Source organism: Hippopotamus amphibius, chromosome 11, assembly GCF_030028045.1.
Source record: "Hippopotamus amphibius kiboko isolate mHipAmp2 chromosome 11, mHipAmp2.hap2, whole genome shotgun sequence".
Taxonomy (NCBI): Eukaryota; Metazoa; Chordata; class Mammalia; order Artiodactyla; family Hippopotamidae; genus Hippopotamus; species Hippopotamus amphibius.
Window position 1 is genome coordinate 114,902,149 of NC_080196.1, and position 15,289 is coordinate 114,917,437.

Here is a 15,289-nt window from a genome sequence, read left to right on the forward strand (position 1 = left end):
CTGGATCCACGAGCCGTTTATTGAATGAAAGTCACCCTGACAGAACTGCCAGTGCTCCCCCACAGGTCACCGCTGCAACCGCGATGTTTCAATTTGGAGGCAATGACTGCTACAGACATTTCCCTTCGTTTTTTAAAAATAAACATTTCCAAAGCATCTTGCAAGCCAGAGGACTAGGCAGGATCCTCAAACATTCAGGAGTTTTTGAGGAAAACCCAGGAGCAGGAAACAGCTTCACGTGCCTTCCACCAGCCACGGCAGACGCCGGCGCTTTGGCCCAGCCCCAGGGAGTGTGGAGAGTGCAGAGCCGCCCCTCCTCCCCGCGGAAGGGCACGGCCTGTAGGAGCGCTGCGGTGGCCACCAAAACACCCTGTGGGGCCTGGAGCTGACGCGGGGCTGCTGGGCACAGCTGAGGTGCTCGTGTAAACTGCAGGAGACCGACGGCAGAGCAGTGGCCCCACCGCTGCCAGGCGCAGCAGACGCGGAGGGCCGCCCGGAAGGGGGACGCTGCCTCGCTGACCCCTGCCCTGACCCGCAGGCGCCTCCAGGCCTGGAAGACGGACACCTAAGGCCACGTCTGCGAGCACACGATTCCCAGAGGGAAGGGACGCCTGTGGGGATGGCCCTCTGCGGAGATGGCCAGCGGGTCTGCCCAGCCCTGGAGCCTGGCTCTCGGCCTTCCTGGGTGCCCCCGGGGGCTGTTGCACCGGCCAGGCCCCGCTCCCTACACCCCAGGGCTCACGCTGGCCAGACCCCAGCCGCACGCCATGGCTCCACAGCAGCCTTGCCCAGGAGGGGCCGTGAAGCAGCAAGGCCACTGGTGCCCTGGAAAGGTCCCCTCCGAGGGTGAGGCAACCACAGCCCCATGGTGCCTCAGCACCTTGTCCCCACGTACCCCAGGCCCGACCCTGCCATGCGTCACCCCAGCCAGTCTGAGACGGCAGGATCCGAGGACCGGGGGGTCAGGCTCTCCGGGTGCCGCTTCTCACTACTGCCCTCCGCGCCCCCGTCTCCGGGCTCCCCGGCCCAGCTGCAGGCCCCCTGGGCCCACCAGCCACGTCAGGGCCACAGGGGCTGAGAAGGGGAGGTTTCCTGAGGTCCTCAGTCCTGCGGGGCCCAGGGCCGCCTCCTCCTGGGCTGTGAACGTGACCCTACCTCCATCCAGCGGTGTTTCGAGCCGAAGTGGGAGAGGAGACCTGCTTTCTGTCCCCTGGAGAACAATGGCAGCCCAGCCCAGGGGGGGAAAACCTGCTCGCATGAGTCCTGGGTGACAGAACACAGCATCACGGCACCTGGGCCCCCGCAACCCCGAGAGCCACGGAGGCTGAAAGAGACCCCAGTGGCAGGGACCCTGTCTTGGGGCCACAATGCCCATTGCCCCACATGGGGAAGACAAGCGGCCAGGCCAGAGCCCACAGCCAGAGGCCCTGCGTCCCCACCCTCCTGGCTGCCTCAGAGGGCCTTGGTGCTGGCAGGGTGCACTGTGTGGGGGGCTGGCTTCAGGGGGCGGTGGGTGAACAAGTAGGCCTGCCCCAGGATGGCCAGGTCCACCAGCACCTGCAGCAGCCCACACACTGAGAACTGCAGGGGCGCGCCGTTCAGCAGGAAGTAGGCTGTCTTGAAGGTGTCGCCGCTTGTCCACATGAGGACCATCTTGATGCTGCAGAGACACAAATGGCAGTGAGGGGTCACAGATCAGGAGTCGGGGTCACTAACCAGGGGTCAGGGACGATAATCCAGGGGTCAGGGTCATAATCCAGGGGTCGGGGCCATAAACCAGGGGCTCAGGGGCCATACCAGCCCTGGCCCACCCTCCCATCCCTCCTGTCCTGGCCACGAAGCCACCATGTGCATGACCACAGGGACAGGAAGGCCCTTTGGCAGAAGCAGCCTCAGCTCCCCAGGGCAGGGGAGGGGCTGGCACAGGGGCCGAGCCCACACGGCCTCACAAATGTCCCATCCTTCCCAGCTGCAGGCACTGCAGGTGCACGGCCCTCGGGAGACACACGGTGGCCTCAGGTGGGAGAGGGAAGACTGCCACCTCCTCACGGTTGGGTTGGGGTTAGGGTTAGGGTTAGGCTGACCCCGAAGCACGAGAAGTGGCCTGGAAGGGGTGGCCCTCTCCCCGCAGCCTGCATCCAGGGGTGCTGAGCGAGAAACCAAAGGCTGCTAGGCGACGTGGGTGATACAGGCTGTGCCAGGGAATGCCCTCTGGGCCAGGCCCTTGCTCAGAATACAGTCTGAGGGTGACTCCATTTCTGGGCATCGGTGCCACCCCCACGTCTCAGATTGGTCCGTGTGGCACAGAGGGACCCGTGTCATCTATCGATCACATCTGCACACCTCTCCGCATGCAGCCTCTAATGCCGGGCCTGCCAGGTAATGAGCACCAGCACCAGCATGTTTTCCTGCATAAAATGTTTAAATCAGACCCATTTCCACAGCAGGCAAACCTTCTATGGCTCAATGAACCACAGTTTGTGGGGGGAGCTGCCTGTCGCAGGGAGGAGGCGAGAACCTCAGGGACAGGATGTAGCTCTGAGCTGCAGACACCAGGCGGGGCGCCGACGGTGGCCTGGGCAGGGAGGGCACTCTGCACTCCTGAGGTGGCCCCTCCACCCTGGGGCTGGGAGGCCTCTGACCCCAGGTCGGCTCTTATCAGTAAGACCAGGCAAGGAGCCCATGGCCTGCGCTCAGTGCAGGGATGTCCACGTCCCTGCTTTGCCCACTAGAGCATCAAACGAACCACGCAGAACCAGGACAGGAAGTGGACAGCCCCCTTGACCTTCACCCACGACCCCTGGAGGCGTCCATGATCCTTACTCAGGAGAAGGACTCGGCCTTCAGAGGCACAGAGGCCGGGCCTTGGTGTCTGAACAGCCCAGCGCATCTCACCTGGCGTGTCATGTTGGCTCACACAGTGTTTAGAGACTTCTGTTTTTAATTAGCTGATAACTAACTATGCATTTAAAATCCAGATGATTATATATAATCAGTCCTTTTTCTCTGGCTGCTTTTGACTTTTACTTGACGTTGGTGTTTAGCGGTTTGACTGTGACAGGACACGTGTGTGCGACTCACTGCATACCTTCCATCTACACGTCAACCTTGCATCAAATCTGCAACGTCTGCAGCCATTATTTCTTCAACATTCTTTTCTGCACCACTCTTTCTCCTCTCCTGTGGTGCTGCCCCTGAGTCTATTCTCTTTTTTTCCCTCCGATTTTTTTTTCTATTGTTCAGAATGGATGATTTTTATTGATTTTCTAGTTCATGGATTCAACCTCTGTCATTTCCATTCTACTACTGAACTAATGAAGTATATTTTTTATTTAGCTACTGTATTTTTCAATTCAAAATTTTCTAATTGGTTTTTTTTATAGCTTTTATTTCTCTCCTGAGATGGTCTATCTCTGCATTGATTTAAAGAGTGTCTGCTACTGCTCCTTAGAGCGTAGTTATACTAGTGCCTTTAAAATCTGATAATTCCAGTATCTGCGTCACTTTGGTTGACTGTCTTCCGATTCTTTGTTGTCTGCTGATTGTCTTTCCTTTTGAGAGCTGTTGAGATTTTCCTACTCTTCGTGGTGAGTAATTTTGGTTCATATCCTGGATGTTTTTAACATTATGTAAGGAGACTTTGTCTTGCTTCGATCCTGTGGAGAATGTTGTTTCTTATGTTCTACCAGGGAACTGACATGGTTAAGTTCAAGCTGCAAGCTCTGCCTAGTTTTCAGGGGCTGCAGCTCAATTCAGTTCGGTTTTCAAAACCACTGGGGTGCTACTAGGGTCTGCGCTGTGCAGGCAGCCCTCGGTGGCCCGGCTGGGACCTGGGACGTGGGTGGTGGTCTGCCCCACAGGTCCTGGAGGGGACCCCTTCCCACTCCTCAGACCAGGAGGAGCAGCTTCTCTCAGACCTTTCCACCGAGTGCACCGTTCTGGACCTGGGGCTGTGCTGGAGTCCAGGCTGGCAGGTGTTGAGAAACAAAGCACCTCATGTCATCCACACTTCCTTCCCGCAACCCGCCGGCTCCAGCACAGAGCTGCGCCGTCCGTCCTGTCCGGCTTTGTAGCTGCACCCAGCGGAAGAGAGAGGCCCAATGTGAAAAAGACCCGAGATTGGTAGCATTCCATCACTGGCCCCCCCATGCCCTGCTCCAAGTTTTTCTGGCCTTTGCTGACTGGTCCCTGTGACCTCTGACCTCGTGAGCCCTGGAGGACAGCTGAGGAGGCAGGGAGAGTACCGCTGCTGTCAGCTCTCCTACGCAGCACCTGTCGCCTCCAAGCTGTGCCTCTCTCTCCATCTGAATCCTGTGCTGTGGTGCACCACCTCGGAATTCTAGCGTGAAGCAGTGGTGTGATAAATGGCCTGCAGGTGACTCTGTGTCGCAGCCCAGGACACAGGGGACTGGACAGGGGCCATCCTCAGCGGTGCCTGGAAAGAGCTGCAGGCGGCCGCACCAGCGCTGCCCAGGAGCCGCTCGGGGCAACCAGCACACGACACAACGGGGAAACGCACCAGAGTGACAGAAGGTGTGATCACGTCCGCAGCGGCGGCAGGAGCGGTGTGCGCGGGGCACTGGGCACCCGTGGGCCTGCGGCACCAGGAGGCTGCAGGCATCTGGGCAGACCAGAGCCAGGACGCACCCATCTGAGCCGCCGAGATGCCCGGCCTGCCAGCGAGGCTGCTCACAGCTCTCCACAGCTCGGAGCACTTCCATGGCAAAGGGAAACCCACACCCACAGAGAAAGCATCTCAAGGAGAGGCTCCAACAAGCAGCTGTGATTTCTGCAAAAGGCCACGAAGACAGGAAGAGAACCACCGAGTCATAAAAGAGTCTAGTTCCATTTTACAGAATTATGAGCTAAGACAGTCTCCCCCAGAGATACCTGAACTTAATAGGAGACCCAGAGACCCTCCCGCCAAAAACAAACCACACACGGCGGCCTGCGCAGGGCCCCTTTTATGGAGGAGAGGCTGAGGCACAGAGAGGTTGGGTGACTCACCCAAGGGCACAGAGCAAGTGCCTTGCGTGGTGGGGAGGGCTGGGGAGGGGGCGGCAGAAGGCATCGCGGGAGCCTGTCCCGGCCTGTGTCCCTCTGGGCCCTGAAGGCACAGGTGCCCGGGCGATGATGACCTGGCGAGCGGAGACATGAGGTCATCGGGGAGCGCTGGGCTCTGCCTGACGCACAGGAACATTTTTAGCTGCCCAGAGGCCTCCGCCGGCCTCAGCCCTCATCGACTCTCGCCCCGGGGCAGGAGTCTGGCAGCCCTCCAAGGCCCCACGACCAGCCTCGTGCGTCGAGGGCTCAGAGCAGATATTAACCAAGCTGCTCCCGCCCAGTCCCCGCAGCAGCCAGCAGCCTGAGCGACGTGAGCCCTCGCGCGGGCGTGGGGCGCTCTGGACACACACGCTCATGTCTGGCACCCTCTGGTCACCCAGACCCCGCGGTGCCCTGTGGACACGTGCCGGAGCCCAGGCCCAGTCTCCCCACACGGGTGTTCCGTCCTCCTTCACCCTCGGCAGCAGTCGGGCGGGGCAAGCCCCGAGGCCTGGCCACCACGGGCCGGCAGGCAGGGACACCCCTGTGGACACCAAGTCCGGAAGGCGCCGGCTGCACGCAGCTGGGTCTCCAGGAAGACCCCTCCCGGACAGAGGACTCAGCCAGCCCAGGGCTCCCGCAATGCTGGCGACACGGGGCGCGGGGCACAGAGAAGCTTGCAGAAGCCGGTCTGGGCGGCAGGGAGACTGTCCCCAGGCTGCACTCTTCCAGCTCAGAGGGGGCCCGAGAGCTGGGTCCCTTTTCCTAGGTCCCTCCGCAGCCCCAGCTGCTGCCTCCCGTGCCTGGCCCTCTCCACCCCCCGGGCTCCCGTCACCTCACTCTTGGCTCCAGGACCTTCCCTCCCAACCGGAGCAGACAGAGCACTAGTCCTAAAATACCTCTCACCTCATCGCCACCCTGCCCAGCGTCCGGAAAGCCTGCCCCCGGCCCGTGCCGCTGAGGTGAGAGCCTCACTCCCGCGCCTCCCCGCCTGCCCACCTACCCAAAGCTCCCAGAATTCAAGACCTACCAGAACACATCCCCCAGGAGCAGGTCTTTGTGACCATGGATCCCAAGAAACAATCGTTTCTTGGGTGTGACATCAAAAGCATAGCAATTTTTTAAGATACAATGGACTTCATCAAAATTCAAATCTTTTGTGCTGCAATGTGAAAAGACAGCATACAACGGGAGAAGACATTTGCAAATCATGTATCTGATAAGAATATTTAAAGACCTCTACAACTCAATAATAAAAGACAAACCACCAAATCTTTAAATGGGCAGAGAATCTGAACAGACCTTTCTCTAAAGAAGATACACAAATGGCTAATAATCACAGGAAAAGGTGTTGGATGTCATTAGTCACCAGGGAAATGCAAATCAAAGCCACAGGAGACCCACTTCAAACCCACGAGGACGGCTACCATCAAAAGGTCAGGTGGTAACAAGTCTTAGTGAAGAAGTGTGGAAAGGCCAGAACCCCCGAACACCCCTGGCAGGAACATAAAATGATGCAGCCACCAAGTCAGCAATTCCCCTCTTAAGTGTATTCCAAGATGAAGGACGCAGAAGCTGGTACACAAATGTTCACAGCAGTGCCGTTCGCAACAGCCAAAAAGATGCTGAACGATGCAGATGTCCACCAACCGAAGAGATAAAGAAAACCTGATCTATCCGTACAGTGAAATATCATCCATCCTTAGAAAAGACAGACACGGACAGATCGTATGCGGGCAGACCTGGGGAACATTATGCAGGGCGAAGACAGCAAAGAGTTGCGTATCGTACGATTCCATTTACGGGACGTGTCCAGAGCAGACAGAGCTGCAGAGACAGAAAGCAGACCAGTGGTTGCCTGGGCCTGGCGGTGGCGAGGTGGGGCACATGGGGAGTGATTACTAAGGGTGAGGCTGCTTTTCAGGTGACGCGCGTCCTAAAATTAGTTTGTGATGATGGCTGCACAACCCTGTGAATGTACTAAAATCCAGTGAATTGAGTACTTTAAATGGCACTGGTGTGATGTTACATCTCAAGAAGTTATTTTTTAAAAAGTCCCAGGGCTTTAGTGGAGTTCTAATTCCAGCCCTCCTCAGCTACTGACTGGACCTTGGGTGCGGCGTGTGCACGTGTGCACCGTGGCAGAGGGGTGCGTGCGCAGGCCCGCACGTGCGCTTCACCACACGCATCACGCGCGGCATCCTCCACTCACACGCTGACGGGCTGGTTAGGTGTCAAGGACGGCAGAGAGGAAGAGGCGTGGGGGGCCGAGAAGCGATGTACACGCGGCCCCCACAAGAGACGCCCCCGACTGCCGAGCAGGTGAGGCTCCAGGCGCCAGGGCAACTGCAGAGCCAGCCCAGGCGGACGCTTCCCGCTGCTGCCATCAAGGCAGGACGTGTCCCCGCGGGGACGCGGCAGCAGCCCGGCAGTTTCAGGCTCTGCCCACCTCTGCCGCTGCACCTCAGCGTGCTCCCCGCACGAGGGCGGCCACGGGTGCCCCCCACACCCTCCCCCCGCGGCCCCTGCACACCCCGCGCGTCCCGCCTGGCCCTCCCCCGCCCGGATGGTAACCGCGTCCACTGCTGGTTTTCCCGCACAGTTGACCCCCTCTTCCCGTCCCACCTGCCCCCAGGCTCTCCAGGAATTATTCGCTGGGAGACATCTTCCAATCCAGCAAACTGTGGAGGAAGGAGGAGGGCACTGTGCTCACAGTCTGCCTTGCAGGGCTGCCGTGCCAACGAGTGACGTTAGTTCCGAAGCTGCGGCACCTCCTATTACTGGTTCGGATGCAGCAATCACCTAACGTCTCGTGCAGGGAAATCATTCAAAAGCCTCTCTCGCATTTCCTCCAGGAAGCGCACCCGCGCGAACAAGAGTGTGAGTATACGTGTGAGTGTGTGTACGTGTCCGTGTGCGCACGTGTGTGCACATTTGTGAGTGTGTGCATCTGTGCACGTGTGTACACGTGTGCGTGTGAGCTGCGTATACACCTGTGTGTGTACATTTCCACGGGCAGGACCTTCCACGGAGGTCCACCGGGACACGGATTAAGTTGGTCCTTCCCTTCTTACACCTCCTGACGGTCTTCTGTCTAAAGCAAGCTGAGGCTGAGTGTCCAGCAGCGGGTCTGAGGTGGCCTTGACAGCAGGGCTTCGCGAATCCCAAATCCCAGCAGGTCCGGGGCTGCTCCACTGTGAGGGGGAAGCAGCCACAGAAACCTCCCCGTGGGCTCCCTGGACGGCTGCCCCAGGGTGCGACGGGTCAGGCCTCATGGAGCAGCTGCTGGGCAGTGGGGACGGAGGGGCAGGGGCAGCCCTGAAACCGAGTCCCGAGTCCAGGCCGGGGCACAGGAAAGGGAGGGATGCCTCTGGTCCTCTGCTCGGGATGGGAGGAGCCAACCTCAGGAGGCTCCTGCGTCCAGGGCGCGTGGGGCCGACCACGCAGCTGGCTGGGCCTCCCTGTGTCGGGGCACGTTCTGGTCCGAACCTGGGCTGAGCCGGCACACAGGGAGCCCCGCTGTCCCTCTTCCAGGTGGGAGGTGGCAGGCGCCAGGGGTGCTGCCTTCACAGCGCCACCCTCCTCACTCTTGCCCAGGAGCCCGCGATCCGCCCCACCCTGCAGGAATCAGGCGAACGCGCGACAGGCTGAACGCGGGGTTGGGGGGACCACGCTCGCCACAGCTCAGGCTCCAGTGGGTACCTTGGCTCCCTGGACACACGCCCGCATCACACCGGCCCCGGCGGCTCAGGGAAGAGTCGGACACAGGTCAGACCCGCCCGGCCTGCACGGGGACACTTGGAGTCTCAGTTTCAGGATCGTGGAGTTGGATCTCCTGACCTCTGTCAGCCAAGCTGTTCTGGGTGGTGAGAACACTGCACGGAGCAAGGAGAGAAGGTCCCGGCCTGGGGACAAAGTAACAGTCGAGACAGACAGGCTCTGGCAGGACTGGAGCGGAGACCGCGGTGGGGAGGAGGGAAGACCCAGCAGAGGGACACGCAGAGGCCCAGGGGCCCGTGAGCAGCGCTGGGAGACGCCAACGCCGGGGGCGCGTCGTTCATGCATCTGGTTCAGATCGAATCCATCACTGCGTGAAAATTCCTTCACACAGTTTCTTACACAGGATTCATTAAAGAAGAACAACTTACACAGGAAACAAAACTGTACCCAGGCTCCACCCTGCACTCACTCTCTCTCCGAGCACCCAGTCTGTGCTCACCTGCTAAGAAAAAGGGTGTTTGTTGGTCCTTTAAATGCACACAGAGCAAAGTCACCTCCCCACTAACTCCAGCTCCATCCCCAGGAGCACGACACCCTCCCTGAGCCACCCACCCTGAGCCGAGAGCCCGTGGCCCTCCCATGACCTCCGTCACCCGCACGGCCCGCCGGCAGCAGGGTGCAGGCAGCGGCAGCGCAGGGTGGCCCCCCAGGCACCACCCATGCAGAGGGCAGGACCTCGGGCTCAGGGCCCCGGTGGCCCTCAGGGGCCCGGCCCTGCAGACCCACCCACGGAGCCCTGCCCAGGCGTCCTGTGGCCCACTGAAGACGACGACAATGCTGAGCAAGCACCTAACCTAACGTCGCCTCCACCCAGAGCCCGGTCTCTGTGCCGGCGTAACAGTTATTAGGTTCGTCTTAGCAAGGATGAGCGAGCTCTTGAGAGGACCCTGCACGCGAAGCTGACTGAATTAGTGGCGTGTGTCCGTGACAGAGGCCAGCCCCTGCCTGCTGGCTCCAGGCCACGCGTGGGGCCTGCTGGTTGGCAAGGTGGGGGTCTTCATCCCCCCATGGCCAGGGCCCTCCTGCACCTGCCAGGCCTTCTTGCCAAACGCGCTCACAGCACTGACTGCAGTCCCCTTCTCCATCTGCCTCCCCGGAGGGAAACTCCTCCTTGGCCTTCTGCCTCCTTTACCAGCGCCCACCGAGGAAGCAGGTGGATGGTGGCAGGGGAAGGGGGCACTGGGGCACAGGGGCCTGCAGCCACCGAGGGCTGACGACCACGTGCATCCTTCACGCCCTTCAGTCACGATCTCAGTAGCATGTGCACCTCCCAACCCTCACACAGTTCCCTGGGCTGCTTCTTTTCAAGTCAAATGCTCCAGATGCCACAGCCTTCTGCACATCCTGTCACTCCTGTGGTCACCCCCCTGAGATAGGAAGCAGGATGGCCACGCCCACGGCTGCGCTTCTGCAGAGCACACAGACCTCCGTGGTCCGGTCAGGCATCTTTCCAACACCGCCTTTGCTGGATGAGTCACTGCAGCCCTGCCAGGGACGCAATACCCATTGGGCCTTTTGCGACTTTTGCTGTTACGCACAAATTCTCCAAGAATTAGCCCAATCAGCTAGGTATCCACACTGGTACATTTTCAACATTCATACATGCTTCCCCAAGTGTTCTCCTATTTTCGGAAAGTGATTTAGAGAATCGACTATTTTAGTCCTTCATGAGTTCATTCAATAAATATTTACTGAAGTGAACTGCTGTAATTTTCCAAACACGTTGTCAGATGTTGGGGACAGAAATGAATAGCATACAGTCCTTGCCTCCAAGGCTGTCATTCAAGCAGATGAGCCGGGCAAGATAAGGCATCAGCGCACCACTGTTAATGGCAAGGATCTTTCTGGAGAAACATGGAGACTGTGGTCAAAGAAAAGGAGGATGAGAAGGTCAGGCTGAAATCTGCAGTCATGTGTTCTGTACTCAAGATAAGAGTATCACACACAAAAACAAAGGGTTAGTTAAAACCAGGTGCAACACAAACTTCAACTTCTTGGAAGACAGAACCATTTCCTGTTCCTCCACTAAAGGCCCTGGACATTACAACATAAACACACACGAGACTCTCAAAGGTGAGAGAAGGCCACGTGAATCCCAGACGTTGAGCTGAAGAAGCAGGAAATGCCAAAAGGCCCCCCAAACAGGCTGCTCTCTGCACAAAAGACCAGGAAGGGCACAGCCTGGCAAAACAGGCAACTTATAGACAATAACTGCTCTACTCCAAACAAACAAAAGAGAAAAAACAATAGCCGCCCCCCACCAACTGTGACAGCAGAGGAGGGTGGAAACCCTAGACTTTTACTCTTGCCAGGTGCTCCAAGCCCACCACCAGCATAGTGTCAGGAAAGCTAGCTAAAACCAAAGGTCCAAGTAAGACTCAGAGTCTTATAACATGAAATATCCAGGTTTAAACTGAAAATCATCTGTCATATCAAGAACCAAAAAGATCTCAAATGGAATGAAAAAAGTTTAGATGCCAAAACTGTGAGAAAAACCAAAGATTTTAAAACAGCCACTTGAAAACTGTTTCAATGAGCAATTATGAATATGCTTGAAACAAAAGAAAAAATAAAGTCTCAGCAAAGAAACTAAAAGCTTCACAAAAGAAACAAAAGATATAAAGAAGAACTAACCATTCTACTGTACTGAAAAATACAATAACTAACAAGAAACAGTCAATGAATGCGCTCAGAGCACAGTGGTTGGAACACTGGAAAGAACCAGTGAACCACAACAAAAAAAGAAAGGATCTTAACAAAAGAAACAGAGCAAATGACCGAAGAGTCGTATCATCAGAGTCCCAGAAGAGGAGTAAGGGGCAGGACTGAAAAAGTACTCAAAGATATAATGGCTGAAAACGTTCCCAAATTAGCAAGAAATATAACCCTAGGAATTCAAGGCACTGAGTGAATCCCAAGTAGGACAAATCCACACCAAGACACACATCACAGTCAAACCTCTAAAAACTAAAGACAAAGAAAAAATAATCTCAAAAACAGCCAGAGCTATCGTATATTAATGCATACATGTGGAATCTAGAAAAATGGTACAGATCAACAGGTTTGCAGAAATAGAGACACAGATGTAGAGAACACACACAGGGACACCAAGGGGGGAAAGTGGTGTGGGTTGGGGTGAGATGAATTGGGAGACTGGGATTGCCATATATACATTACTAATAAGAAAAAAAAATCACATTGTCCATTTTAAATATACACAGCTTAAGGTATGTTAATTATATCTCAATAAAAGTTCTAAAACAAACAAACAAACAAACAAAAAACAATACAGCCAGAGCAAAATAACACCTTCCTTATAGGGGAAAACAATTAAAATGACAGTGGGCTTCTCATCAGAAGCCACAGAGGCCAGAAGGAAGTGGTACATTTTTCAAGGGCTAAAAAAAGAGAACTATCAACCCAGAATCCTATATCAGCAAAAATACCCTTCAGAGACGAAAGGCATATCAAGATTCTCTCAGATGAAGGAAAAGTGAAAAAAATCTGCCACCACCTGAAATACTCTTAAAGGCTGGTTATAGGAATTTATCAAAACAGGAAAAAAAAAAAAAAAAAGAAGGAATCTTGAAATAGCAGGAAGGAAGAAAGAATACCATATGCAAAAATAAGGGCAAATACAATAGACCTTCCTATTCCTCTTCATTTTTGTGCATTATGTTGATTGAAGCAAAAATTATAACATTATGTGATGTGGTTCTACATAGGAACAGAGGAAATATTTAAGAAAATTATAAGTGGAAGGAAACATTACATATATAAAATACACTATATTAAATATATCATAAAAGGAGATAAAGTTTCTACACTTCATACAAATTGGTAAAATGATGACAATTACTACAAGTTATGTATACATAGTGTACTACTCAGACACGTCACTAAGAAAATCTATACAGAGAGATAGCCACTCAAAAACACTATCGACAACTACTCATTAAACACTAATTCGCCACCCTCCCCTCCTCCTAGCCCCTGGCCACCACCATGCTACTTTCTGTCTATGAATCTGATGGCTCTAAAGTACCTCACATAAGTGGAACCACACAGTACTTGTCCTTTCGTGACTGGCTTATTTCACGGAGTGTCATGCCCTCAAGACTCCACGCTGTAGCCCGCGTCAGAATTTCCTTCCCTGTTGAGGCTGAATAACGTTCCACTGTACGGACAGACCACACTGTGCTTATCCACGCAGCCACCGATGGACACGTGGGTTGCTTCCATGCTTTATCTGTTACGAATAACGCTGTACATGGGTGTACAACATCTGCTCAAGACTCTGCTTTCAATTCTCTTGGTCATATGCCCAGAAGTAGACTTGCTGGGTCACATCCTAATTCTGTTCTCAATATTCTGAGGAAACACCACACTGTTTTCCACAGCAGCTGCACCATCTTGCATTCCCACCCACAGAATGCAGGAACTCCAATTTCTGCATGTCCTCACCAACACTTGCTGCCCTGTGCTTTCCCGACAGGCGCCATCCAGAGGGGTGAGAGGGGGCACCTCACTGCAGTTTTCATTGTACGGGCCTTTCACCTCCTTGGTTACGTTAATTCCTAAGGCTTTTATACTTTCTGATGTTATTGTAAATGGAACTGTGCCTGAGGGACACGGGGTGCCCGAGACCTGCTCTTGGTGGTGCTGAGGGCAGGAAGCTGCTGTGTCATTTCCTACACCAACGGGCTTGAACCTTCTGCCTTCTGGAGACATCTGTGGACCCCGCCTCCTGTCTGCGGCCCGCAGTGAGCTGCTTCACAGGAGGGTCTCGGCTTCCCCCACCTGTCACACGCGAACACACGTGCTTGCACAGCAAGAGGTCATGAGATCAGTGTGCTAACCCGAAACTGCTCTTAAACTGGCAGTTTTCCAAGCAGAATTGAAAACCAAGCAGCCAGATCCGAACATCTGATTTTTGCCGTGCCCGTACCTCATGCCCTCCGTGGACTGGTGCCGGTGGTTGCGGTAGAGCTGTGGCACGCCCAGCATGGCCTCAGTCAGCACGGCCAGGAAGCCCAGGGTCTCCACGAAAAGGGCCGAGTCGATGGACAGGTAGGTGACGTAGCCCGCCACGCCGGTGAAGGCCAGGACACACTGCACGTAGTCCCCAAAGCTGCTCCAGTGCCAGAAGTGGTGAGGGTCGAAGTCTAGGGCAAAACGGAGAGAGACGTGAACTAGGTGTGCAGGCCAAGGTCAGTGTGAGAAGGACATGACTGAGAGAGGAGGTCAAGGTCAGTGTGAGGAGGATGTGACCTGAGAGAGGAGGTCAAGGTCAGTGTGAAGAGGACATGACTGAGACAGGAGGTCAAGGTCAGTGTGAGGTGGATGTGACCTGAAAAGAAGGTCAGTGTGAGGAGGACGTGACTGAGAGAGGAGGTCAAGGTCAGTGTGAGGAGGATGTGACCTGAGAGAGGAGGTCAAGGTCAGTGTGAAGAGGACGTGACTGAGAAAGGAGGTCAAGGTCAGTGTGAGGAGGATGTGACCTGAGAGAGAAGGTCAAGGTCAGTGTGAGGTGGATGTGACCTGAGAGAGAAGGTCAAGGTCAGTGTGAAGAGGACATGACTGAGAAAGGAGGTCAAGGTCAGTGTGAGGAGGATGTGACCTGAGAGAGAAGGTCAAGGTCAGTGTGAAGAGGACGTGACTGAGAAAGGAGGTCAAGGTCAGTGTGAGGTGGATGTGACCTGAGAGAGAAGGTCAGTGTGAGGAGGACGTGACTGAGAGAGGAGGTCAAGGTCAGTGTGAGGAGGATGTGACCTGAGAGAGGAGGTCAAGGTCAGTGTGAGGAGGATGTAACCTGAGAGAAGATCAAGGTCAGTGTGAGGAGGATGTGACCTGAGAGAGGAGGTCAAGGTCAGTGTGAAGAGGACGTGACTGAGAAAGGAGGTCAAGGTCAGTGTGAGGAGGATGTGACCTGAGAAGGTCAAGGTCAGTGTGAGGAGGACGTGACTGAGAAAGGAGGTCAAGGTCAGTGTGAAGAGGACGTGACTGAGAAAGAAGGTCAAGGTCAGTGTGAGGAGGACGTCAACTGTGGGCTCCATCGGCCTCCATCAAGGCACCTTGATACAGATATTAACTCTACATAAAAGATGCTAAAATCCTTAAATTCTTCCTAAAATAGTGCTGATAGTGTAGCGCAGGATGACACCAGAGCCTCTGGAACTCTCTCCTGGTTAGAATCCCCATTCTTACCCTCTACAAGTTTGGATTAACCTGGTTTCTCCATTTTTTCAGATGTAATAGAAGAATAATAGTCCCTACCTCCTAGGGTTGTTTCACTGGTTAAATGAGTTAATCTTATGAATCTCTCAAAAGTACCCAGCCCGTGCTAAGGGCCCAGTAAAGGTACAGAGCATCGCTACACGCGTAGCTGATATGATGTTATTCCTTGCTGACAGCCGTGTCCTGCTGAAACCAAATTCACAGGCACTCACACAAATGAGCAAATCAC

At 55.0% G+C, this 15,289-nt stretch overlaps 1 protein-coding gene across 3 annotated transcripts in view; it reads right to left on the reverse strand.

Moving 5' to 3' along the window:
• SLC66A2 (solute carrier family 66 member 2) overlaps positions 1-15,289 on the reverse strand; it is a 48,321-nt gene continuing 33,032 nt past the window's right edge. For 2 of the 3 annotated variants that reach the window (XM_057698675.1, XM_057698673.1), the window contains 2 exons: positions 13,772-13,988; positions 1-1,660 (listed from right to left, as the gene is read on the reverse strand). In XM_057698675.1, coding sequence (XP_057554658.1) covers positions 1,453-1,660; positions 13,772-13,988 — 425 coding nt within the window. In that variant the 3' untranslated portion in view covers positions 1-1,452. The remainder of the gene's footprint in view (positions 1,661-13,771; positions 13,989-15,289) is intronic. The other variant, XM_057698674.1, reaches the window with a different exon arrangement.